Source organism: Tachyglossus aculeatus, chromosome 12 (assembly GCF_015852505.1).
Source record: "Tachyglossus aculeatus isolate mTacAcu1 chromosome 12, mTacAcu1.pri, whole genome shotgun sequence".
Classification (NCBI taxonomy): Eukaryota; Metazoa; Chordata; class Mammalia; order Monotremata; family Tachyglossidae; genus Tachyglossus; species Tachyglossus aculeatus.
In genome coordinates this window covers 44,839,236-44,865,014 of record NC_052077.1, presented here as the reverse complement: position 1 = coordinate 44,865,014, position 25,779 = coordinate 44,839,236, and the positions used below count along the sequence as shown (strand labels likewise).

The 25,779-nt window shown below is 50.0% G+C and overlaps 1 protein-coding gene across 1 annotated transcript; it reads right to left on the bottom strand.

The window, feature by feature from the left end:
• Nucleotides 1-367: 367 nt before the first annotated feature.
• Nucleotides 368-25,779, bottom strand: FGL1 (fibrinogen like 1). Its single transcript, XM_038755227.1, has 8 exons — nucleotides 25,654-25,779; nucleotides 12,182-12,257; nucleotides 9,445-9,628; nucleotides 7,961-8,120; nucleotides 5,119-5,216; nucleotides 4,586-4,674; nucleotides 2,240-2,427; nucleotides 368-748 (listed from the first exon to the last, which is right to left on the bottom strand). Exons 2-8 carry the CDS (start codon nucleotides 12,245-12,247, stop codon nucleotides 589-591), a joined length of 945 nt encoding a protein of 314 aa, XP_038611155.1. The 5' UTR covers nucleotides 12,248-12,257; nucleotides 25,654-25,779; the 3' UTR covers nucleotides 368-588.

Below are 25,779 nucleotides of genomic sequence, written 5' to 3'. Positions count from 1 at the left end.
GCTTGGGAGTCAGAAGGACCTGGTTTCTAATCCCGGATCTGCCACTTGTCTGCTGTATGACCTTGGGCAAGTCACTTAATTCCTCTGTGCCTCAGTTCCTTCATCTGTAAAATGGGGATTAAGACCGTGAGCTCCATGTGGGACATAGACTGTGTCCAACCTGATTAGCTTTTATCTACCCCAGTGCTTAGTACAGTGCCTGGTACATAGTAAGCGCTTGTAAACTCATTATGGGCAGGGAATGTGATTGTTAGTTGTATTATACTCACCCAAATGTTCAGTACAGTGCTCTGCACATAGCAAGTGCTTAATAAATACCACTGATTGATGGATTGATTAACAAATACCATAAAAAAGAACTTAGAAATAAAGAGAATCACTGAATCATGTTTGGCCTAATCCTGCTCCCATGCCCTGGGTGCCCCTTTGCTTTGGTAGGTGAGAATCAGATCTCAGGTGCAGAGAGCGAGGCGGGCAGTCCGGGGTGCTGGGGCAGGCTGGAGCACGAGGGAGGCCTTAGGCACAGGGCAGTGGGGGTGGGGGGATGGGGCTAGCCTGGACGGGGCATCTTGGGGCACTGACTGAGGGTCAGACCACATTTGGAACAAAGTCTCCTGGACGGATCTTCATACGCACGGATTTGAGGGAATACCACCAGCCGTGCCAGCTGTGCCACACCACACCGTTGTCTGTCAAGGCCGTATAAGGGCCGTGGTAGTAGATGCCATTCAGATTTGCAGAGTGACACCTGGTGAGAAGAAGACCATGTGAGAAACAGTCAAAGGCCTTGCCCAGGATGGGGTTCTGGGGGACCCCGACCCTGCAGTTCTAGACAGTGAGCCCACTGTTGGGTAGGGACCATCTCTATGTGTTGCCAACTTGTACTTCCCAAGCACTTAGTACAGTGCTCTGCACACAGTAAGCGCTCAATAAATATGATTGAATGAATGAATGAATGCAGGCAGAGCCCAGCACCTTTCCAACTAGCAGCCTGAGGTGTCCCCAACGGCCCCAAGACCCAGTGGGAAACCACAGCCACCCCCAAGAGGGTCCTCAGCCTTGAGGGAGACCTGCACCCAGATCGAACTTCAGAGAGTGAACCCTCAGATCCTCGCTGCCCAGGGCCGAGCCTAGCCCGGTCTTCACTCCTGAGCTGAGGCTTCCTGTTTCAACCCCACAGTCACACTTCTAGGGCCCCCAGGCAAGGCTTCCTGGGGTCCCCCTGCTCCAGCCCCTTGCTGGTGGCACAAGAGAACCAGGTCCTGGTCTCCATCAGCCCAATTCCTCTGCGCCCATGCATCTGTTCATCCCCCCGATCCAGGGTTATGAAAGGGAAGGTTCAACCTTTCCTCCCCTTTGGGGCTGCCACTCATCCTAATAATAATAATAATAATAATAATTGTGGTAATTTCTAAGCACTTACTATGTGCCAAGAACTATTCTAAGTGCTTGGAGAAGCACTATTCGGAGAAACAGCGTGGCTCAGTGGAAAGAGCACGGGCTTTGGAGTCAGAGGTCATGGGTTCAAATCCTGGCTCCGCCAATTGTCAGCTGTATGACATTGGGCAAGTCACTTAACTTCTCTGTGCCTCAGTTACCTCATCTGTAAAATGGGGATGAAGACTGTGAGCCCCCTGTGGGACAACCTGATCACCTTGTAACCTCCCCAGTGCTTAGTACAGTGCATTGCACAGAGTAAGCGCTTAATAAATGTCATCGTCATTATTATTATTAAGTGGGAGTATATACAAGCTAATTAGGTCCGACACAGTCCCTGTCCCACATGGGGCTCATAGTCTTAATTTCCATTTTACAGATGAGGTAACTGAGGCACAGAGACATTAAGTGAGTTGCCCAAGGTCACACAGCAGATATGTGGTGGACCTGGGATTAGAACACACTTCCTCTGACTCCCAGGACCATGCTCTTTCCACTAGGCCATGCTGCTTCCCTGCACTGTATGCCCTGCAGACCACTGGGATCTACAAGCAGCTCCTCCCACCGATCCCTCTGCCTCACATCACCCTGCCGGACCGAGCCCAGGATTCCCAACATAATCGCCTGCCCTGGTCACCCCGGACCCAGATTGTGCCAGGGCTTGGACCTGCGACCCTGCGGGCCTCCCACCGGAGTGATCACCATCAAGGTCTCTGAAGACACCTGCCAAGCACCTGTGGTCCCCGGAAACCTGTGCCGGTGCCACGCTCCCCGCCCCCAACTTCCAGTCACCACCGCCAACCTGTTAAACCACCAGCCGGCCTTGTCCTCAGCCGCACAGTTGCCCTCGTAGTTGTCATTGTCCCGGTCCCAAGTGCTGAACTTCATTTTCCGATGGCTTCCCCACCACTCTGTCTCGGGGTTAGACCCCACCCCCAGCGAGTCCCCCGCCGTCCCAGAATACCGGCCGCAGGTCAGCATGTAGGAGCTCTGCAAGAAAGGGCCAGTGGGTGGGCGTGAGCCAGGCTGGCGGGTGGGAGAGAGTGAGCCAGAATAGTGGGTAGAAGTGAGCAAGCTGGGCCAGTTGCCCACAGGAGCCAGGACAGTGGGTGAGTGGGACTGAGTCGGGTCATGGGCATGAGTTTAGGGAGTGAGTGAATGATTGAGTGAGTGAGTGAGCCGGGATGGTAGTCTGGAGTGAGTGAGTCAGGCTGGCAGGAAGGAATGAGTGAGCCAGGCTAGTGGCTCTGCACATCTAGATGTGTTTGCTCTCCCATCTGCCCTTCTGGCAGTTCTGGTAAGGGTTTGTGTTGGGTGGGGGAGGGGGTGTAACTACTCAGGGGGCTCTACTGGGGGAGGGTTCTCCTTGGGAGGCTCAGTTCAGGAGCTCTGCTTTGGGGGGTTCCACATGGAGGGCTCTGGTCAGAGAGCTCTGCTCTGGGGCTCTGCTCAGAGAGGCTCTACTTGTTGGGGGACATGCTCAGGACTTTGCTCAGGGGGCTCTTCTCAAGGGGCTCAGCTCATGGGCTTTTCTTGAGGGGTACTGAGCTTGGAGAGGCTTCTCAGGGGACTACTTGGAGGGCTCTTCTCAGGGGGCTCAGCTTGAGGGGTACTGAGCTTGGAGGGGCTTTGCTTTTGGGGGGGCTTCCTTGGAAAGTTCTGCTTGGGGGCTCTGGTCAGAGGGGCTCTGCTCTGGGGGCTTTGTACAGAGGGAAGGGGGTTTCTAGTTCAGGAGACTGCTCAAGGCTGCCTGCCTGAGGGCACTGACTGCTGGCCCTAGGCGAATGTTGGGTGGGCGGCCACATGAACCCTGAGGGGGAACAGGTGCCACTCTGGCTGGCAAGGGCAGATGGGGAGGCCCTCACCCTCTTCTCCCCATCCCCTGCTTCTCCACACTTGCTCCCACAAAGGTATGCACACACACACACACACACACACACGCGCACACACACATTTGTATCCACACACTGGCAAGCGCGCGCACAACTACACACACATTCAGGAATAGTAGCCTGCATGGACGGGAAAGGGTGGATTTGGCCAAAGGCTGAGAGAATGAGTGGAGTTTCTCACAGAACAATTCCTGAAGGGAGTGGCCATGTGCTATTTCTTAAGGAGGGAAGGGAGAGGGCCTGGGGAGCGGAAGCAGGGGCAGGAACAGGAGCAGGAAAGGTGTTCCCTTTTTATGGGCAGCAAGGGTCAAAGCAGGAAGCAGAAGAAGGAGGGGAGGATTGAAGGTGAGGTGTACACTACTCCTCTAGACTGTGAGTTCCTTTTGGGTAGGGAATGTGTCTGTTTACTGTTGTACTCTCCCAAGAGCTTAGTACAGTGCTCTGCACACAATAAACACTCAATAAATATGACTGAATGAATGAATAGATGGATGGACTGGAATGGAGGGGCTGGACAGTGCCGGGCTGGAGAAGGTGGGTAGGGCTGGGCTGGATGCCGTGCTTAGGGTGGGAAGGCCACTTGGATGGCGTGGCAACAAGCATAGGACACCAGTCAGTGACCTGTGTTGATCTGGAGGTTACTAGAAAAGCTGGAAGGCGAGAGGATGTGACATGGTCCAAGTGTGGGCAAGGGAGATGACCGAAGGAGTCCGGTCTCCCAGACGTGGATAACCACAGCATCCCTCATAGCCAAAAGGGCAGGGGAGGTGGTGGGGTGGGGTGGGGTGGGGTGTGGTTGGAGGCTGTGCTGGGGAGAGAGGGGCCAGGATGACTGTCTCTCACAGGTGAGAAGCAGACATGAGGAGCCAGGAAAGGGGTTGGGGGTCCCAGGCTGGGGGCAGGGGAGGCCTAGAGGCAGCTTAGCCACAGCAGAGGCTGCAAGGCTGGGGGGCTCCAGGGTTCTACCTTCAATGGGGGAATGTGAGGAGAGACACAGGGAGCCTCAGGGCCTGATCCTGCAGGCAGGGGAGAGTGGGGTTGGGGGAATCAAGAGACGAATGAGAGGAGAGGGAACCTGGAGCCTTGCCTTGCAGGAGGCCAGAGAAATGAAGAAAGCTGAAAGCCCAGGCTGTTGGTTGCCAGGGCTGTCAGTCACCCAAGATGTCAGTCATCCATGTTGTCAGTCACCAGGGCTCTCAGTAGTCCAGGCTGTCAGTCACTCAGGTTGTCAGTCATCCAGGCTCAGCTCACACTACCTTTTCATCCCCAACTTTGAAACTTTCATATTGGGCAAAGCGGCTCTCTCCTTCAAAGTCAGCAAGGTCGATTCTCAGTGTGTAGTTTCCTGGAAAAAAGGGCAGAACAGGATCTCCTTCTCCATTCAGAATAACCCCTCCTGCCTCCTCCTCCTCTTCCTCCTCCTCTTCTTCCACTACCAGAGCCCCAGGATTTGGGAAATCGTCAGCCAGGAGCAGGGGGCCAGTGCCAACCTTGAGGAGTGAGTTCAGCCCAAAGAGGTGTCAAGCTACAGGAAAGGACAGTCAGGCTCAGAGCAGAGCTGTGGGGCATGCTGTCACCCCAGTCTGACTGCAGAGTGGAGAGAGAAAACACCACGGTCCCAGTCTGACCACAGACATGGGAGAGGACACACCATGGTCCTAATCTGATCACGGACAGGAGAGAGGACACACTGTGGTCCTAGTCTGACTGCGGACAGGAAGGAGGACACATCGTGGTCCCAGGCTGACCACTGGTAGAACAGATGAACATGCTGCAGTTCCAGGCTTACCTTGGGATGTCAACAAGTGAAGGTTTTTATTTCCAATCCAGAATTCACCATTTTTCAGGTCAAAATTTCCAAACCCCTTTTCATAGTCATCCCAGCCTCTGAAAACCCAAGAAGTAACACACTGTAGAAATGAGATTTCACTTCTGATTGAAATCAATCAATCAATGGAATTTATTGAGTGCTTACTTTTTTGAGGCATTTGTTAAGCACTTACTATGGCTAAACACTGTCCTGAGCACTGGGCTAGATACAAGATGATCAGGTTGGATATAGTCCCTGTCCCACATAGGGCTCACAGTTTTAATCCCCATTTTACAGATGAGGGAACTGGGGCACAAAGAAGTTAAGTGATCCACCCTAGGTCACACAGCAGCCAAGTGGCTTTGTGCAGAAGACTGTACTAAGCACATGGGAGAATACAATACAATTAAAGTGGTAGATATGATCTCTAACCACAAGCATCTTACAATCTTGTGGGGAAGACAGGCATTAAAATGAATTGCAGATAGGAGAAGCAGCAGAGTATAAGGCAATGTTCATAAGCGCTGTGGGGCTGGAGTTGTGGTGAGTATTTAAGTGCTTAGGGGGTACAGGCCCAGGTGCACAGTAGACTCAGAAGGGAGAGTAGAGAGGGAGGGGAGATGACTGTGAGCCTGTTGTTGGGTAGGGACCATCTCTATATGTTGCCAACTTGTACTTCCCAAGCGCTTAGTACACTGCTCTGCATACAGTAAGCGCTCAATAAATACTATTGAATGAATGAGAGGCTAGTCAGGGAAGACCTCTAGGAGGAGGTATGATTTAACTAGGGCTTCCAAGTTGGGGAAAATGGTGGTTTGTCAGCTGTGAAGAGAGAGGGAGTTCCAGGCTGGGAGAAGGACGTGACTAAGGGGTTGGACGGCAAAGGAAATGAGATTGGCATACAGTAAGTAGGTTGGCGTTAGAGAAGCCAAGTGGGCGGACTGGGTTGTAGGAGATTAGTGACATTGCATCTTGTGGGAAAAGGGGATTAATAGCCTTAAACTGACAGTACAGAGTTTCTGTTTGATGCAGAAGTGGATGGGCAACCACTGGGGGTTCTTTGAGGGGTGGAGAGACAGAGATTAAATGTTTATTTAGAAAAAATGATCCATGCAGTAGAGTGAAGTATGGGCTAAAATGCAGAGAGACAGGAGACAGGGAGGTCAGCGAGGAGGCTGATGCAGTAGTCAAGGTAGGATAGGTTAAGTGCTTGGATCTGTTTAATAGCAGTTTGGATGGAAGGGAAAGGGCTGATTTTAGAGAGATTGTGCAGGTAGAAACAACAGTATTTGGTGGCAGATTTATGCAGGTTGAGATAAATGAGTTGAGGGTAGTGCCAAGGTTGTGGGCTTGTGAGACAGGAAGGATGGTGGTGGTGTCTATAACGATGGGAAAGTCAAGAGGAGGAGATGTTGAGCGGGAAGATGAAGTGTTCTGGTTTGGACATGGTAATTTTGCGGTGTCAGTGGGACATCCAAGTAGAGATGACCTGAAGGCAGGAGGAAATGCAAGACTAGAGAAGGAGAGAGGTCAGGGCTAGAGATAATAATAATAATAATAATAATAATAATAATAATAATAATAATGGTATTTTTAAGCACTTACTATGTGCCAGGCACTGCACTAATCACTGGAGTGATCCCCCTCCCCCCCCTCCCCCTCGTCCCCCTCTCCATCCCCCCATCTTACCTCCTTCCCTTCCCCACAGCACCTGTATATATGTATATATGCTTCTACATATTTATTACTCTATTTATTTATTTATTTATTTATTTGTACATATCTATTCTATTTATTTTATTTTGTTAGTATGTTTGGTTTTGTTCTCTGTCTCCCCCTTTTAGACTGTGAGCCCACTGTTGGGTAGGGACTGTCTCTATATGTTGCCAACTTGTACTTCCCAAGCGCTTAGTACAGTGCTCTGCACACAGTAAGCGCTCAATAAATACGATTGATGATGATGATGGAGTGGATAAAAGCAAGTCCCTGTCCCAGGTGGGGCTCACAGTCTTACTCCCCATTTTACAGATGAGGTAACTGAGGCGCAGGGAAGTGAGGCGACTTGTCCAAGGTCACACAGCAGGCAAGTCACAGAGCCGGGATCAGAACCGAGTCCTTCTGACTCCCATGCCCATGCTCTATACACTAGACTGTGCCGCTAGAGATTTAGATTTGGGAATCAACAGATTTGGGATGGTAGTTGAAGCCATGGGAGCAAATGAGTTCTCCAAGGGAGATGGAGACTAGAAGGGGGCCCAGGACCAAGCCTTGAGAGACTCCCTATAGTCCCATCGCTGCCCTCTCATTTGTCTTATCTTATGCGGTCGAGTCTTCTCTGACCCACAGTGATGCCATGGACACATTTCGCCTAGAACACCCCACCTCCATCAGCAGTCTCTCTGGTAGTGTATCCATAGAGTTTTCCTGGTAAAATTACTGAAGTGGTTTACCACTGCCTCCTTCCACGCAGTAAACTTGAGTCTTCGCCCTCGACTCTCTCTCATGCCGTTGCTGCCCAGCAGAGGTGAGTTTTGACTTGTAGCAGTTTGTCTTCCACTCGCTAGCTAATGGAATGGAATGGACAGGCCTCTGCTTGACTCTCCCTCCCACAGTCGAGACTGGTAGAGTACTGGAAACTCTCCAGGTGCGACCCTGAGAGGGGTGCCCTCTCATTTAGCCCAAATCTATTGCACGACACAGGTTCGATCCTTCCTGAATAACCCAGAGTCAGATGCCCCTGCCCTGGAAATAGTGCAGGGAGGGGTCTGGTTAGCCCAACTCTCTCTCTGGCCTCTCCACCACCCCTCGGAGCTCTCTGTACCTGTTAAAATTCACGCTGCCATCAGAACGCCTCTGCACCACAGTCCAGCCCCCTCCGTCTGACATGTCGCAGTGCACGGAGAGCTGCTCTGGGCTCTGGAGTGGTTGGATCTGGTACAACCCACTGCTTGTGTGGCCATCGTTGTAGATCTCGGAGCAGTCTGTCGGTGACATCAGCAAAGCGTTCAGCCCATCTTTCCCCATTCCTCAAGAAACTCCAGTGGTTGCCCATCCACCTCCACGTCAAACAGAAACTTCTCACCATCATCTTTAAATCACTCAATCATCTTGTCCCCTCTTACCTCACCTTGCTACTCTCCTACTACAACCCAGCTCGCACACTTCATTCTAACACTAACCTTCTCACCGTACCTCCATCTCATCTATCTCGCTGCAGACCTCTTGCCCACATTCTGCCTCTGACTTGGGATGCCCACCCTCTACAAATCTGACAGATGATCACTCTCCCCCACTTCAAAGCCTTATTTAAGGCTCATCTCCTCCAAGAGATCTTCTCTGAGCCCTCCTTTCCTCTTCTCCCTCTACCTTCTGCTTTACCCTGTCTTGCTTCCTTCATTCATCCCCACTCGCAGCCCCCAAACGCTTATGTCCTTAATTTATTTCTATTCATGTCTGTCTCCCCCTCTAGATTGTAAGCTCGTGGGCAGGGAATATGTTTGTGATATTGTTATATACTGTGCTCTCCCAAGCGATTAATACACTGAACTGCACACAGTAAGCGCTCAATATGATTGACTGACTGACTAAAAGCACCACCGCTGGCCTCTGTTCTGTCCGCCTGACTTGGCCACGGAGATGCTAGGGCAGGGCTGGTCAGGGCCACTGCCCCAGGCCCCAGGCCAGATAGGACCCCATTCTGTCCACCAAATGAGACTCCAGAGAAATGCCACAGTGCAGAGATTCCCATCACCAGCGTGCCTCTATGTGGGTGTGTACGTGTATGTACGTATGGATGGATTGATTTATGTAGGGATGTTTGATGGATCATAACTGGGCATATGCAAGTGAGACTTCAGAGGTTCAGGAACAGCTGGAAGAGTGGTCTCAGTTTAGTCAATGTAGGCAAACCCCCGCAACCACCTGGTCCACCCTCCCTGAGGTGCCTTGTCTTAACTGGTGGGGGGACAGGTGAGAGGCAGGTGGGGACAGGTGGTGGTGGTGGCGCAAGTGGAGCACGGGTGGGGAATTAATCTGCAGGTGGTGGGCAGGAGGGGGGAATGGGAGGGGACAGGTAGGGGACGGAGCTGCAGGTGGGGAGTCAAGGAGGAGAACAATTGGGGGTGAAGATGCAGGGGAGGGAGCAGGAGTGAGGATGATGGTGGGAGAAGGGGGCAGGTCGGGGATGGTAACTGGGCCTCTGAGAGCTCAGAGAAGATCCAGAATGCCACTGCCGGGGGGCCCCGACTGGCAAGTGTCCGTGTTTGGAGGGAAGGGAACCGCGGAACCAGGGGGGGTCTCCCTCACCTGCGTATGTCCTCAGGTCCCCGAGGCCCCCGAGCTCCATCCCCTCCCCTGGCACCTCCAGGAGCTGGATTTCCTTCTCCCGCCGGAGCTGCTCCATGGCCACGTGCTGCCGCTTCACTTGCTGCTCCAGGGCCCTCACCTGAGCGCGGAGGCGCAGCTGCTCCTGCATGCAGTCTTTCTGGGCCTCCGGGGGGCCAAGAGAAGAGGGTAGGTCAAACCCCACCCTTCCCTTCCTACCTGCCACTCCCCCTCTCCCCCTGCTCCCCACCCCATTGTTTCCCTGCTCCCCCATTCCCTTTCCCCTGCTTCCCTCTCCTCACTGCCCTGTTTCCTCGCTCCCCCCATTCTCCACTCCCATGCTCCCCTCCTTCCTCACTCCCCTGATCAAGGCCTCCCATATTTAACAGAAAACCCAATTTCTGCTTATGTTTCTGACTGGCTCACCAACTAATAGATGTGACAATAATAATAATAATAATGATGATGATGATGATGATGGTATTTAAGTACTTCCCATGTGCCAAGCACTGTTCTAAGCACTGGGGTAGATACAAGATAATCAGGGTTTCCCGCATGGGGCTCATAGTCTTAATCCCCATTTTACAGATGAGGTGACTGAGGCACAGAGAATAATAATAATAATAGTAACAATGATGGAGTTTCATGGCTCACTGGAAAGGGCACGGGCTTTGGAATCAGGGGTCATGGGTTCGAATCCCCACTCTGCCAATTGTCAGCTGTGTGACTTTGGGCAAGTCACTTAATTTCTCTGTGCCTCAGTTCCCTCATCTGTAAAATGGGGATTAAGACTGTGAGCCCCCTGTGGGACAACCTTGTAACCTCCCCAGCGCTTAGAACAGTGCTTCGCACATAGTAAGCACTTAATAAATGCCATCATTATTATTATTATTATTAAGCACTTACTATGTGCCAAGCACTGTTATAAGTGCTGGGGGGGTGGTGTACAAGGTAATCAGGTTGTCCCCCATGGGGCTCACAGTCTTAATCCCCATTTTACAGATGAGGTAACTGAGGTACAGAGAAGTTAAGTGACTTGCCCAAAGTCACATAGCTGAAGTGAAGTGACTTGTCCAAAGTCACACAGCTGACAAGCTGACTGTGTCCAACCTAATTAACTTGTATCTACCCTGGTGCTTAGAGCAGCACTTGGCACAAAGTAAGTGCCTAATACATACCATTAAAAAAACCAAAAAACATTACTTAGACTGTAAGCCCCTAGAGGGAGGGCATTGGTTTTTTTTTTAACTCTATTGTATTCTCCCAAGTGCTCAGTACAGTGCTCTGCACCCAGTAGGCCTCCAAGTGGGTGCTAGCCCTCAGGAGGTATTCATTAAATCCTGTTGATGGACGGAGTCATGTCAACTAACTACAGTGATGATGATGGTATTTGTTAAGTGCTTACTATGTGCCAAGCACTGTTTTTAGCACTGGGGTAGATACAAGGTAATCAGGTTGTCTCATATGGGGCTCACAGTTTTAATCCGCATTTTGCAGATGAGGTTACTGCGTCACAGAGAAGTTAAGTGACTTGCCCAAAATCACACAGCTGACAAGTGGCAGAACAGGGATTAGAACCCATGACCTCTGACTCCCAAGCCTGTGCTCCTGTCCACATGTTTTGTTTTGTTGTCTGTCTCCCCCTTCTAGACTGCGAGCCCGTTGTTGGGTAGGGACCGTCTCTATGTGTTGCCAACTTGTACTTCCCAAGCACTTAGTACAGTGCTCTGCACACAGTAAGCACTCAATAAATACGATTGAATGAATGAAAGCTCTTTCCACTAAGTCACACTGCTTGGGTCCCATCCCCGCTGCTGTGGGCTCAGGGGCTGGGATGGAGGGTCAGGGGAGTTTGGAGTCCCGGGACGGCATGGGCCAGCTGGTCTGAACCTGGGCAACCCAGCTTCTAGCTCTCAGTACAGGAGGCATTTCTGCATTGCAGGGGCATCACCGCCCTTCCTTCTCCGAACTCGTTGTCCTCGGGCTAAGTTGGAGGCAGGGTGGATGAGGGAGGCAGTGTGGATAAAGGAGGTGGCACAGATAAAAGAGGAGGAGGTAGCGTGGTTGGAGATGGTGGTGATGGGTGGAGGAGGCTGTGTGGATAAAGGAGGAGGCACAGATGGAGGTGGTAGTGGAGGACGGAGGAGGCAGTGCAGACAAAGGAGGTGGCACAGATAAAGGAGGAGGAAGGAGGTTTGGAGGTGATGGTGGCTGATAGAGGAGGCAGCGCAGGTAAAGGAAACACTTTGGTAAAAGAGGAGGCATGGACGCAGGTGGCAGTGTGGAGGGAGGAGGCAGAGCAGAAAAAGAAACAGAAGCAGCATGGCTCAGTGGAAAGAGCACGGGCTCTGGGGTCAGAGGTCATGGGTTCAAATCCCGGCTCCGCCACTTGCCAGCTGTGGGACTTTGAGCAAGTCACTTCACTTCTCTGGGCCTCAGTTACCTCATCTGTAAAATGGGAATTAAGACTGTAAGCAGCCCGTGGGACAACCTGATCACCTTGTAACCTCCCCAGCGCTTAGAACAGTGCTTTGCACATAGTAAGCACGTAATAAATGCCATCATCATTATTATTATTATTAAAAAACACAGATAAAGGGGGAAGTGCGGATGGAGGAGGCAGCGTGGGTAAAGGAAGTAGAGCAGATAAAGGAGGTGGGGCGGACAGAGGAGGCAGGCCTGAGCTGGCAGTGCGACTGGTCTGGGGCACCGCCCTTACCCAGCTTCCCGGGCCCACGGCCAGAGCAGTTGCAAGGACCACATTGAACAGCGCCTGCAGCTTCATTTTGAAGAGTCTAGAAAAGAAAGGCGTTGGGCCTGTCAGTCAGCAGGAGCTTCCCCTGCCTCCCTCGGACTGCCCGAACACTTGCATGGGCTCCCTGGGCGGTCAGCCCCTGAACCAGCTGGGGGGCATGCTCCTGATCCCTCCTCTGACCAAGCAACCTTCTGGACCCCTCTTGGACAAAGCCGTGCTCCAGACCCTTTCTTGGAAAAAGCCATGCTCCACAACCCTCCTTGGTCAAAGCCATGCTCCGGACCCCTCCTTGGACAAAGGCACACTGGCGGTCCCTTCTCAGAAAAAGCCATGCTCTGGACCCCTCCTCGGTCAAAGCCAAGCTCAGGGCTCCTCCTCCTCAGTTTCCTCAGGAGACAGACCTTCCCAGACTGAGCCCCCTCCTTCCTCTCCCCCTCCTCCCTCTCCCCACAGCACCTGTATATATGTATATATGTTTGTACATATTTACTACTCTATTTTACTTGTACATATTTATTCTATTTATTTTATTTTGTTAATATGTTTTGTTTTGTTGTCTGTCTCCCCCTTCTAGACTGTGAGCCTGCTGTTGGGTAGGGCCCATCTCTATATGTTGCCAACTTGTACAAGCGCTTAGTACAGTGCTCTGCACACAGTAAGCGCTCAATAAATATGATTGAATGAATGAATGAGTGAATGACAGAGAGCTGGCCTGGGCTCCTGTGCCCAGCTTTGCCTCCCCTGCAGCAGGCCAAGAGATTGAGCAATGAGACAGGTGTGTTTGTCATTCATTCAGTCATTTTTATTGAGCTCTTACTGTATGCAGAGCACTGTACTAAGCACTTGGGAAAGTACAATACAACAATAAACAGTGACATTCCCTGCTCACTAGAGTTTGTCCAAAGTTTGTCCAAACTCACTGAGGTTTGCTATTGGCTGAGGGGCGATGAAGGTGCAGGGATCGGATCACAAACTCGGTCTCATGGTTCTCTCCCAAGCGTTTAGGACAGGGCTCTGCACATGGTAAGTGCTCAGTAAACACCATTGGTAGATGACTTGTTTGGGGGTGGGTGAGAAAGAGAGAGATGGGGGAGGGTAGGTGGTGGGAGAGGCTGAGGGAGGAGAGAAGAGCATGCAGGAGGAGATAAAGGGCAGAGCAGGCTTCCCAGCCTGCAACAGAAGAGATGGGGTCACCTCATCAGCCACGGATATTCATTCTTTCAATCATATTTATTGAGCACTTACTGTGTGCAGGGCACTGTACTAAGTGCTTGGGAAGTACAAATTGGCAACATATAGAGACAGTCCCTACCCAACAACGGGCTCACAGGAGGGAGACAGACCAAAAAAAGACCCAGGTTTCCTGTCTCCCAGGGCTGCGCTCTTTCCAAACAGGCCACGCTGCTCCTCTCTTTTTCCCATCAGCAGTATGGACTAAGAGCCCACTGAAGCAGAGCATGGTGTTGTGCGCTCGGGGAACCGACAGAGAAGGAAGAGATTCAATCTCTGCCCTTGAGGAGTTGATAGTTTTCTTTTCTGTGATTTCTATCTTTGTAGCCAAACTGGTCCTACTACAATGGGTTCCCACCTGTCTGGAAGGCTTATTCACTGAGCTTCCAAATATGTTTTGCTCCAGGGAGAAGTGAGCTCCATTAGCAATGTCATCATCACTTCATTGGAATCCCTTTTGCCTGGTGTTGTTTCACCTTGTCTCAAAATAACCATTCATCCACCCACCCACCCAACCATTTCTTTATGGTATTTGTGAAGTGCTTACTATACGCCAGGCACTGTACTATTCGTTCATTCATTCATTAAGCGCTTACTATATGCCAAGCATTGTTCTAAGTGCTGGGGTAATAATAATAATAATAATGATGATGGTATTTGTTAAGCACTTACTGTGTGCCAAGAACTGTTCTAAGCACTGGGCACTGTTCTAAGCGCTGGGTAGATACAAAGTAATCAAGTTGTCCCACCTGGAACTCACAGTCTTAATTCCCATTTTACAGATGAGGTAACTGAGGCACAGAGACGTTAATAGACTTGCCCAAAGTCACACAGCTGATAGATGGTGGAGCCAGGATTAGAACCCATGACCTCTGACTCCCAAGCCCGTGTTCTTTCCGCTAAGCCATGATCCTTCTCTACTAAGCGCTGAGGTAGGTACAACATAATCAAGTAATTTATTATTTATTTATTTATAGATATTAATGTCTGTCTCTCCCTCTAGACTGTAAGCTCATTGTGGGCAGGGAAAATGTCCGTTTATTAATATATTGTTATTGTACTATTGTACTACTGCTATTAGAGAAGCAGTGTGGCTCAGGGGAAAGAGCATGGGCTTGGAAGTCAGAGGTTATGGGTTCAAATCCCAGCTTCACCAATTGTCAGCTGTGTGACTTTAGTCAAGTCACTTAACTTCTCTGGGCCTCAGTTCCGTTCTCTGTAAAATGGGGGTTGAGACTGTGAGCCCCCAGTGGGACAACCTGATCACCTTGTAACCTCCCCAGCACTTAGAACAGTGCTTTGCACATAATAAGCACTTAATAAATGCCATCATTATTATTATTATTATTACTCTCCCAAGTGCTTAGTACAGTGCGCTGCACACAGTAAGCACTCAATAAATACGATTGACTGACTGACAAGCTGGACACAGTCCATGTACTACATGGAGCTTGTAGCCTTAATTCCCATTTTACAGATGGTGTAACTGAGGCACAGAGAAGTTAAGCGACTTGTCCAAGGTCACCCATCCATTCATCTTCCCACACATCCAACTGGCCATCTGCCCAATCATCCTTCCTTGCATCCCTCCATTATCCATTCACCCACCCATCCACCATCCACCTTTCCTATCTATGCATCTTCTTTAAGACACCAAATTTCCCAAGATTCATTTTGATTGAAAACACCGGTAGGACTTCAGGGAGAGTTTTCCTTCTGCTGACCTGGACCTGAACCTGCTAGCCTGGATCGACTGGGGGATGCTCCTGCAAGAACACCGGAACACTAAGTTCTCTAGAGAAGCAGTGCTGTTATCTTGCATACTCAGTAGTTACAAGGGGTAGAGAAAGCCCCAACCTCATATCTGACAAGTCCATTCTTCACTTCTACCCTTTAAGGGGAATTTCACTGTATGACCCTAAAGCTCTCCAGCAACCTCTGCCCAGGTGCTTTTATGTTTGATTCATTCATTCGGTCGTATTTATTGAGCACTTACTGTGTGCAGAGCACTGTACTAAGCGCTTGGGAAGTACAAGTTGGCAACATATAGAGACGGTCCCTACCCAACAGCGGGCTCACAGTCTAGAAGGGGGAGATACTGCAATACTGATTCAGAAAAACCAGGGTTTACTGCGGAATGGATCATCTGTAATTCATTTATTTATATTAATGTCTGTCTCCCCTCATTCATTAATTCATTCAATCGTATTTATTGAGCGCTTACTGTGCACAGAGCACTGTACTAAGCGCTTGGGAAGTACAAGTTGGCAACATATAGAGACGGTCCCTATCCAACTGCGGGCTCACAGTCTAGAAGGGGGAGACAGACAACAAAACAAATCATATTAACAAAATAAAATAAATAGAATAGTAAATATGTACAAGTAAAATAGAGTAATAAATATGTACAAACATATATACAGGTGCTGTGGTGAGCGGAAGGAGGTAAGGCGGGGGGATGAGGAGAGAAGGAGGGCGAGGGGAAGGAGAGGGATAGGAAGGAGGGGGCTCAGTCTGGGAAGGCCTCCTGGAGGTGGTGAGCACTCAGTAGGGCTTTGAAGGGAGGAAGAGAGCTAGCTTGGCGGATGCGCGGAGGGAGGGCATTCCACGCCAGGGGGATGACTTGGGCCGGGGGTCGATGGCGGGACAGGCGAGAATGAGGCACAGTGAGGAGGTGAGTGGCAGAGGAGCGGAGAGTGCGGGCTGGGCTGGAGAAGGAAAGAAGGGAGATGAGGTAGGAGGGGGCGAGGTGATGGACAGCCTTGAAGCCGAGAGTGAGGAGTTTTTGCCTGATGCGTAGGTTGATTGCTAGCCACTGGAGATTTTTGAGGAGGGGAGTAACATCTAGGGAATTTGTCTGTTTATTGTTTTATTGTACTCTCCCAAGTTCTTAGTACTGTGCTCTGCACACAGTAAATTCTCAATAAATAATAAATGAATGAATGAATGAATGACTTTGAGGGGTGCTAATCTACACCTAAACAACAGCGCAACTGTCAGACTTTGCAGGGTGCATTTGAGTACAGGGTCTCCTTCTTCTCGGTTTCCAAAGTGGCTTCTGTTGCCTCCCCACTGTCCAGCATGACGTCCGCCCCTGACCCTTCTAGCCTGGAGTCTTCTTCCTCAAGGCAGGAAAGCCCCGGTGTTCCCTACGACAGGACCAGACCGGTTTCTCTTCTAATGGGGTGGAGCTGAGGGCTGGGGCGGCCACGGGTTGTCGGTCAGGCATCGGACCGGGAAGCAGGAAGTGTCCAGCCTGGGCCAGACTGCCATCGTGGGTCTGGTGTGGAGACGGGGACTCTAGAGCAGGGCGGTGCTAGTGGGGAAATGAATGAACCAGAGACAAACAGCTCGGGGTTACTCTTCGGTCCCTCCCATGGGAGATTTCAGAAGCTTAAAGAGGCCCAGTTCTCCAGCCGGAGTGCGCAGGACCCGAGACATGAGAACGAGAGCGGCCCGACCCAGGGTGAGGTAGCGCCGGAGCTGGAAACTCCACACCCTGTGGCGGGCTGGCAGCGGGCCGGTGGGCGGGCAGGCTGGGCCGTGTTCCCGTACTCTTGGAGAGGGTGGGGCCCCCAGGGTGGGAGCGCGGTTGCTGGCAGAGCACTCGTGTGCAGGCCCAACCCCAGGTGGCCTGGGGCACTGACTAGGCTGGGCTCCTGCCGCTGCTGCTGCTGCTACCGCTACTGCCATCTCCATTGCCACTACCCCCGTTGTCACTGCTGTCGCGGGTTTCCCCATTGAAATCCAGCAAGTAGGTTTAGGCCAGCCAACCCCAGAGGGCAGGGTACGCTAGGCCGAAGCCAGGCCAGATTGGCCAAGGAATCCTACCTGTCAGGAAAGATACAGGGCTGGATCTCCCTTCAATCAATCAATCAATCATATTTATTGAGCACTTACTGTGTGCAGAGCACTGTACTAAGCGCTTGGGAAGTACAAGTTGGCAACATATAGAGACAGTCCCTACCCAACAGTGGGCTCACAGTCTAAAAGTGGGCTCACAGTCTTCCTTCAGGAAGTCTTCCAAACCTAGTTGGACCTACTGGGAACTGGGAGCAGAGCGGATCGTGGGGCTGAATAATAATAATAATAATAATAATGACAATAATAATAATAATAATAGTGGTATTTGTTAAGTACTTACTATGTGCCAGGCACTGTACTAAGCTCTGGGATAAGTACACCGTAACTGAGTTGGACACAGTCCCTGTCCCACATAGGATTCACAGTCTTAATTCCCATTTTACTAATGAGGCCCAGAGAAGTGAAGTGACTTGCCCAGGTTCACACAGCTGACTAATGGTGGAGCTGGGATTAGAACCCAGGTTGTTCTGACTCCTAGGACCATGCTTTAGCCACTGGGCCATGCTGCTTCTCTGCCCGGGGCCTGCCTAGGGCTCAGGGGGCCACTGTAGGGTTCTGAAATGGCTGGTCACCTCAGGGGTCGAATCCAACCTGTCAGTCACCCCCTCCAAGTCCACCCCCACAGTTCTGGGTGGAACATGGGCAGGCCATTTCTGAATCGAGCAGCTGTTGGCAGAGCCAGCAAGGGTAGAGATAAGGCATGGCAGGGACCTTGGTCTGGAAGACACAGCTCAGTGCCCAGGCATGCCAGAGCCAGGGGACCAGAGCCAGGGGTAGCAGAGTCAGGCATGCCAGAATCAGGTGGGCCGCCTTAGCGTACCCAGGCCGGGTCAGGGCATCAACTCTGATCTGAGAGGTCCCAAGCAGAGAAAACCAGAGCAGTTCTGGCAACCACAGTAAGGCTGCAGCGCTGGACTTACCGGAAGGGAATTTACGTTGCCCCCACGGCCAGAGACTTCTAAGGATTACAAGTACCTCCATGCTGCCCCTCCATCAGGTCCATCACTGACAGCATGGAGCCAGAGCCAAAGTCAGGTCAGGGACAGACTCGAGGAACTTCAGCCCCAGCTTCCCCTCTCTTCCCCTGGGATATCCCAGGCCATGGGACCATTCTGCCCCTGTCCCCGCCCCAGCCTCCATTCCAATCCAATAATAGTAATAATAAGAAGAATTATGGTATTTGTTAAGCACTTGCTATGTGCCAAACACTGTTCTAAGCGCTGGAGTAGATACAAGGTAATCAGGTTGTCCCATGGGGGGCTCACAGGGATTAAGAAATTCCCATTTTACAGATGAAGTAACTTGAGGCACAGAGAAGTGAAGTGATTTGCCCAAGGTCACACAGCAGAGAAGGGGCGGAGTCGGTCTTAGAAACCACGTCCTCTGACTCCTAAACCCATGCTCTTTCCACTATGCCATGCTGCTTCTCTCAGTGAGAATAAGAATAGTGGCCATAGTTGATAAGTACTTACTAAGTGCCAAGCACTGTACTAAGCACTGGGGTAGATAAGTTGAGATGCGAAGCAGCGTGGCTCGGTGGAAAGAGCCAGGGCTTGGGAGTCAGAGGTCATGGATTCTAATCCCGGCTCCGCCACTTGTCAGCTGTGTAACTTCGGGCAAGCCACTTGACTTCTCTGGGTCTCAGTTCCCCCATCTGTAAAATGGTGATTAAGACTGTGAGCCCCACATGGGACAACCTGATTACCTTGTATCCCCCCCGGCACTTAGAACAGTGCTTGGCACATGGTAAGTGCCTAACAAATACCATTGTTATTATTATTAATAAAGTTAATCAGCTTGGGCATTGTCTCTGTCCCACATGGGGCTCATTTGACAAATGAGGAAATTGAGGCTCAGAGGAGTGAAGGGACTTGCCCAAGTTCACACAGCAGGCAAGCGGCAGAGCCAGGATTAGAACCCAGGTCTCCTGACTCCTAGGCCTTTGCTTTTTCCATCAGGCCACGCTGCTTGCCCCAGCCCCCACTCTTCTCCCTTTCAATCAAGCAATCAATCAATTGTATTTATTGAGTGTTTACTGTGTGCAGAACACTGTATAAAGCATTTGGGAGAGTACAGTATAGCATTATAACAGACACATTCCCAGCCCACAGTGAGCTTACATTCCAGAGGGGGAGACGGACACTAATATAAATAGATAAATTCTGGATATGTACATAAGTGCTTTCAGTTTAGAAACTTCTTGTTCTATAGCTTCCCTCCCATTGCATTTCCAACCAAGCCAAGATCAACAAGACAGAAGACAGAGAGGCGAGATTAGCTATCAAAGGAAGGAATCCCAGAGCATCCTTGTCCCACCGCAGCCATGATAGGGGCTCAGGCTGGTGTGATGCCACCACTTGACGGTCAGAACGGTGGGCTCAGAACACCCCTCACAGAGACCCCTGACTGAATGCTCAGAGAACCCCTTTATTAGGCCCTGGGGCAGGTGCGGGGGCTAGGGTGGGGTGGTCAAGACCAGAAATGGAGGGGCTCAGCTCTTCTCTACTCTGAAACAAGTTTAAAGTGTCAGGGGCTCTCCAGAGGCTGGTTGCATTTTGGGTGTGCTCTGTCTGCCAACACTGGGAGAGCGCTGGGCTGTTTGGGCAAACTCAAGCATGCCCAGAAAGTGCCTTCATTCATTCATTTATTCACTCATTCAGTCGTATTTATTGAGCACTTACTGTGTGCAAAGCACGGTACTCAGAGTTTAGGAGAGTGCAGTATAATGACAAAACAGACACATTCCCTGCTCCACTGAGGGCTGCAGGCCGAAGAAACCCAGGAGGGTTTGCCAGAGTTTAGAATGACGGTTCAATGCAGCCAACCTCTCTGCCTCTGAGGGTCACAACGGCCCCAGCCCTCCCCTCCCTACCCTTCCCCCACCAATCCCACCCTTGCCAAGCCCCTCTTCGCTCAAGTCCATTTCGGGGCACTCCTGGGGGCCCGAAGGAGTCCAGGGCTTTGCCCATAGCAGAAACCAAGCTTAGAGAAGTCTGTGAGAGGAAAGAGCCAAGCCGTAGATTTGGCACCTCCTGGACCATCCAGATGGTCATGTAGGGTTCTGAGCCCTTTGACCCTGGCTTGTTCTGGCATAGGAGTGGAAATGAAAACTGAGTAGAGGATGTGAGAGACAAAAATAGTCATATGCTCTGAAAACTGGTGATCAGCTTAAGGCACATTCCCTTTTGCCTCACCTCTCCAGGACCAGATTTGAAATATGTGGGATCAGGTCTGGGCCATCACTCAAAGCTCCATCTATCAATCCCAACTTTCCCTTGGTGTAATAATATGTTGAAAGAGATTACAGCTCCTGGTTCCAAACCACTCTATAAACTATCATCTGTCCCAATCTCAGTACAGGTGATGTGGTAGATTGTAAACTCCTTGAGGGCAGGGGTAGTATCTACTTACTTTACTGTACTCTCTCAAGAGCTTAGTACAGTGCTCTGCATGCAGTAAGTATTCAAGAAAAAAGGTTGTTGATTTTGGTTTTGATTACCCCATCTAATTCTGCATCTCTGACAAAATACCCCTTTGAAAAAACAAAAAAAAATAGTCTTTTGACTACCATGAGAAGAGAAAATTTTGAGATTATGTCATTCAAAGGTTAAGATGATTTTTAATTAATAAACCTTCTTTAGTATTTCAGTATCTGTGGTTATTTTTTTTCCAGCATCTTTGAAATTCAGATGTTCTTAGGTGACTAATTTCATCACTTCTGAACAAATGAACTGCAATTTTCTCTTATAGAGTTGACACTAGGGTAGATTAATACCTTGTGTTTGGGGAAATTTGTTCTGGGACAGAATATGCAGCTCATTAAGGATTGTGAACAAGTACTAGTGCGATGGTTGAAGATATACATGACTCCAAGGACCCCTCAGAGAGTACCAGTGCACTTATGAAGAGATTCCTAGATATGAAACAAATCTAAATTGGAGTCCTGCCTCAGCCCTGGAACTTTCTCCCCCTTCGTATCCAATAGATCATCACTCTCCCTATCTTCGAAGCCTTAATAAAATCACACCTCCTCCAAGAGGCCTTCCCCAACTAATCCCTCATTTCATATATTCCCTCTCCCTTCTGTGTTGCCCTCTACTCACCCTGTCCTCAGCCCCGTGGCATTTATGGATGTATCTGTAATTTATTTATTTATATTTGTTCTTCCCCTCTCCCAGCCCCACAACACATATATATATCTGTAATTTATTAAATTATATTAATGTCTGTCTCCCTGCCTCTAGACTGTAAGCTCGTTGTGGGCAGGGAATATGTCTGTTTAGTGTTGTACTCTCCGAAGTGCTTAGTGCCGTGCTCTGCCCAAAATAAGTGCTCAATAGATACGATTGAATGAATGGATAAATGAATGAATAATGTCTACCTCCCCCTCTAGACTGTAATCTTGTTGTGGGCAGGGAACGTGTCTACCAACTCTGTTATATTGTACTCTCCCACACATTGAGTACAGCGCTCTGCACATAATGAAGCTCAATAATTACCATTAATTGATTGATTGATTGATTGAATGATAGCACTTTCCTCAGAGTATTTCAATTTAATCCCACATTTTCAGTCAGGGAAGATTTCTTCCCCTCTCCCTAACCATTTGGAGTTCTGCTGGCTGGACTGGGGGAGAAACCTAGGAATGCAACCCGGGACAAATGCCAACTCCATTCCCCATCGGCTTCCCTGGGAGCCTGGAGATGACAAGAGGCTGGAGGAATGCGCCGACTCCCACTGAAAGAAACTCATGGTTCACACTGAACTGAGGGCAGGAAGAACCCATTTGACAACTTGAGATCATTCTGCAGCCAGTTGGTTCCCCACTGAAATGCTTCTGGCAATTTCAAGATGAAAAATTTCCGGGTTTTTTTAGAAATCGTGAAAACGATGTTTGAAGCACACTTTGATTTTACAAAGTCCTGTGGGAAAGCAGGCTTGAAGAGACTATTGCTATAGTGAGGAGAAAGCCACACTACCCACAGGGTTAAGAGGTTGGAAATAATAATAATAATGATGGCATTTGTTAAGCATTTACTACGTGCAAAGCACTGTTCTAAGTGCTGGGGGATACAAGGTGATCAGGTTGTCCCCTGTGGGGCTCACAGTCTTAATCCCTATTTTACAGATGAGGGAACTGAGGCTCAGAGAAAGTCACACAGCTGACAATTGGCGGAGCCAGGATTTGAACCCATGACCTCTGACTCCAAAGCCTGTACTCTTTCCACTGACCCATGCTGCTTCTCTAACAGTCTGAAAGACTGTTCAGAGCCAGGCACCCACAAGCACAAAATGCTGAGTCCCCAGGCTCAGATCTGGTCTCCCCCAGGTCCTCGGGGAACCTCACTGCCCACCACCTCAGGCTTGGGCCTGCTCCCTCCTTGACATTTGTGGCTCTTTGGTCTTGGCAACCTAGGGCTCCCAGCACTGCAGGACTGCTAGTTGTCTCATTTGGTCTGGGTTTCCAAGAAGAAGCCTCTTGAGTAGATCTCCATCTGCTCTCTTGCTTTCACTCAGAAGCGGGATGCTGGACTGAACACTGGGGGAAGGCTCGAGGATCTGGGTGCTGACCGGACTCCTGGGGACTGGGGAGGCTTCCCCAGGCTAGAGGTCAGAGGTCTCCCCATTCCAGTCCATACTTCACTCTGCTGCCCAGATCGTTTCTCTAAAAATGTGTTCAGTCCATGTCTCTCCACTCCCAAAGTACCTCCAGTGGTTACCCATCCGCCTCCATTTCAGAGACTCCTTACCATTAGCTTTAAAGTGCTCAATCAGCTGGCCCATTCCTACTTCACCTCACTGATCTACTACAGCCCAGCCCACACACTTCACTCTGCTAATGCCAGCTTGTTCACTGGGCCTCCATCTCGGCAAGCCCCCTGCCCCCAAAGAGCATTCAGTCTCGAGGATGAGTTTATGGTCAATCGATCAGTAGCATTTATTCAGCCCCTACTATGTGCAGAGCACTGGATTAAGTGCTTGGGAGAGGACAACATAGCAGAATTAGCAGACATGTTCCTGGCCCATAACAGGCTTACAGTCTAGAGGGGGAGACATAAATTAATAATAATAATAATAATAATAATAATAATTGTGGTATTTGTTCAGCACTTATTATGTTCCAGGCACTGTATTAAGCATTGGAGTAGATAAACGATAATCCAACTGGGTACAGTCCTGGTCCCACACAGGGGTCACAGTCTGAATCCTCATTTTACAAATGAGGGAATTGAGACACAGAGAGGTGAAGTGACTTGCATAAGGTCACTCAGCATAAAAGAGGCAGAACTGGGATTAGAACTCAGGTCCTCTGATTCCCAAGCCTCTGTTCTTTGCACTAGACCAAGCTACTTCTGAATATCCCTTCTAGACTGTGAGCCAGTTGTTGGGTAGGGACCATCTGTATGTCGCCAACTTGTACTTCCCAAGTGCTCTGCACACAGTAAGCGCTCAATAAATACGATTGAATGAATGAATGAATCTATTTCTTCTCTGACTCATGTTCACCCACTGACCTGGAACTCCCCTCTCCCTCCATATTAGACAGGCGACCATTTTCCCCAGCTTCAAAGCCTTATTAAAATCATATTTTCTCCAAGGGGCCTTCCCCAGTTAAGCCTTCTTTCCCCCTCATTCCCTCTTCCTTCTGCATCATCTATACACTTGGAGCTGTACCTTTAAGTGCTTGATACTCACCCCAACCTCAGCCCCACAGCACATATGTATATATCTGTAATTTATTTATTCATATTAATGTCTGTCTCTCCATCTACACTGGAAGCCGCTGTGGACAGGAAACATCTCTTCCTACTCTGTTGTACTGTGCTCTCCCAGGCACTTAATACAGAGCTCTGCACAAAGTAAAGCACTCAGTAAATACCACTGACAGATAGAGGTGAAAGGGATGGAGGAATCAAGGAGGGGAGAAAGACCTAAGGGGAAAGATTAACAGGATAAGGTCAGTGTAAAGCCACAACCACCTACCCAGAACAGTGACAATCAGTGCTGGGAGGGGACAGTCCTGCTGATAAAAGGGGACACATGATCCCCAGTGGTCTGGCTTCTTTTCAATAATAATAATAATAATAATAATGGCATTTGTTAAGTGCTTACTATGTGCCAAGCACTGTTCTAAGCGCTGGGGGGATACAAGGTAATCAGGTTGTCCCACATGGGGCTCACAGTCTTAATCCCCATTTTCCAGATGAGGGAACTGAGGCACAGAGAAGTTAAGTGACTTGCCCAAAGTCACACAGCTGAGAAGTGGCAGAGCTGGGATTAGAACCCACGACAATTTCTAGACTGTGAGCCTGCTGTTGGGTAGGGACCGTCTCTATATGTTGCCAACTTGTACTTCCCAAGTGCTTAGTACAGTGCTCTGCACACAGTAAGCGCTCAGTAAATACGATTGAATGAATGAATGAATGAGGGGAGACAGGCATTAATATAAATAAATGAATTACAGATGATCCATTCCGCAGTAAACCCTGGTTTTTCTGATCAGTATTGCAGTAACTCCCCCTTCTAGACTGTGAGCCCGCTGTTGGGTAGGGACCGTCTCTATATGTTGCTAACTTGTACTTCCCAAGCGCTTAGTACAGTGCTCTGCACACAGTAAGCGCTCAATAAATTTGAATGAATGAATGAATGAATGAATGAATGAATGAATGAATCAAACATAAAACCACCTGGGCAGAGGTTGCTGGAGAGCTTTAGGGTCATACAGTGAAATTCCCCCTAGAAGGTAGAAGTGAAGAATGGACTTGTCAGATATGAGGTTGGGGCTTTCTCTACCCCTTGTAACTACTGAATATGCAAGATAACAGCACTGCTTCTCTAGAGAACTTGGTGTGCCAGTGTTCTTGCAGGAGCATCCCCCAGTCGAATTGAATGACCTCTGACACCCAAGCCCGTGGTCTGTCCTCTGAGCCACACTGCTTCTCTTCAAGCTTGCAGCCCCCCGGCAGCCCCCTCCCACATCTCCCGCTTGAGAGATGGCAGCTCTATCTATCTCTTGCTGCCCCTCCTGCGGCCAACACCAAAAGCAGGCCGCCCCCGGTCAGTGCCCCCGAACCTCCAGCGGTCCCTGCCGACTCCTCCCCACCACCCCTCACCCCATCAAAACATTCCCTGCCAGCCCTGCCTCCCTTCCCATTGCCCAGGTTCAAAGCAAGGCCTCTGACCCTCAGACCACTGACCTGGCCCTTTCTCTGTTGCCGGCGCTCGGGCCTCACTTTGCTGGAGGCTGGCAGGGGTCATGTGGCTTCTAACCCCATTTGATGCCCATCCTGAAGCCCTCGTTTCAGTGGACAGGGGCCTCAGGCCCAGAGAGAGCTACTTACCTCCTTGTGGGTGATGCGGGCCTAGGTGAGGCACTCAGCTCCGGCCCCTTCCCAATTCCCTAGAACTCCGGCCCCTCGCCCTGCCCCTGGAACACCAGTGATCGGAGTCTGGGTGATAGCACTCCG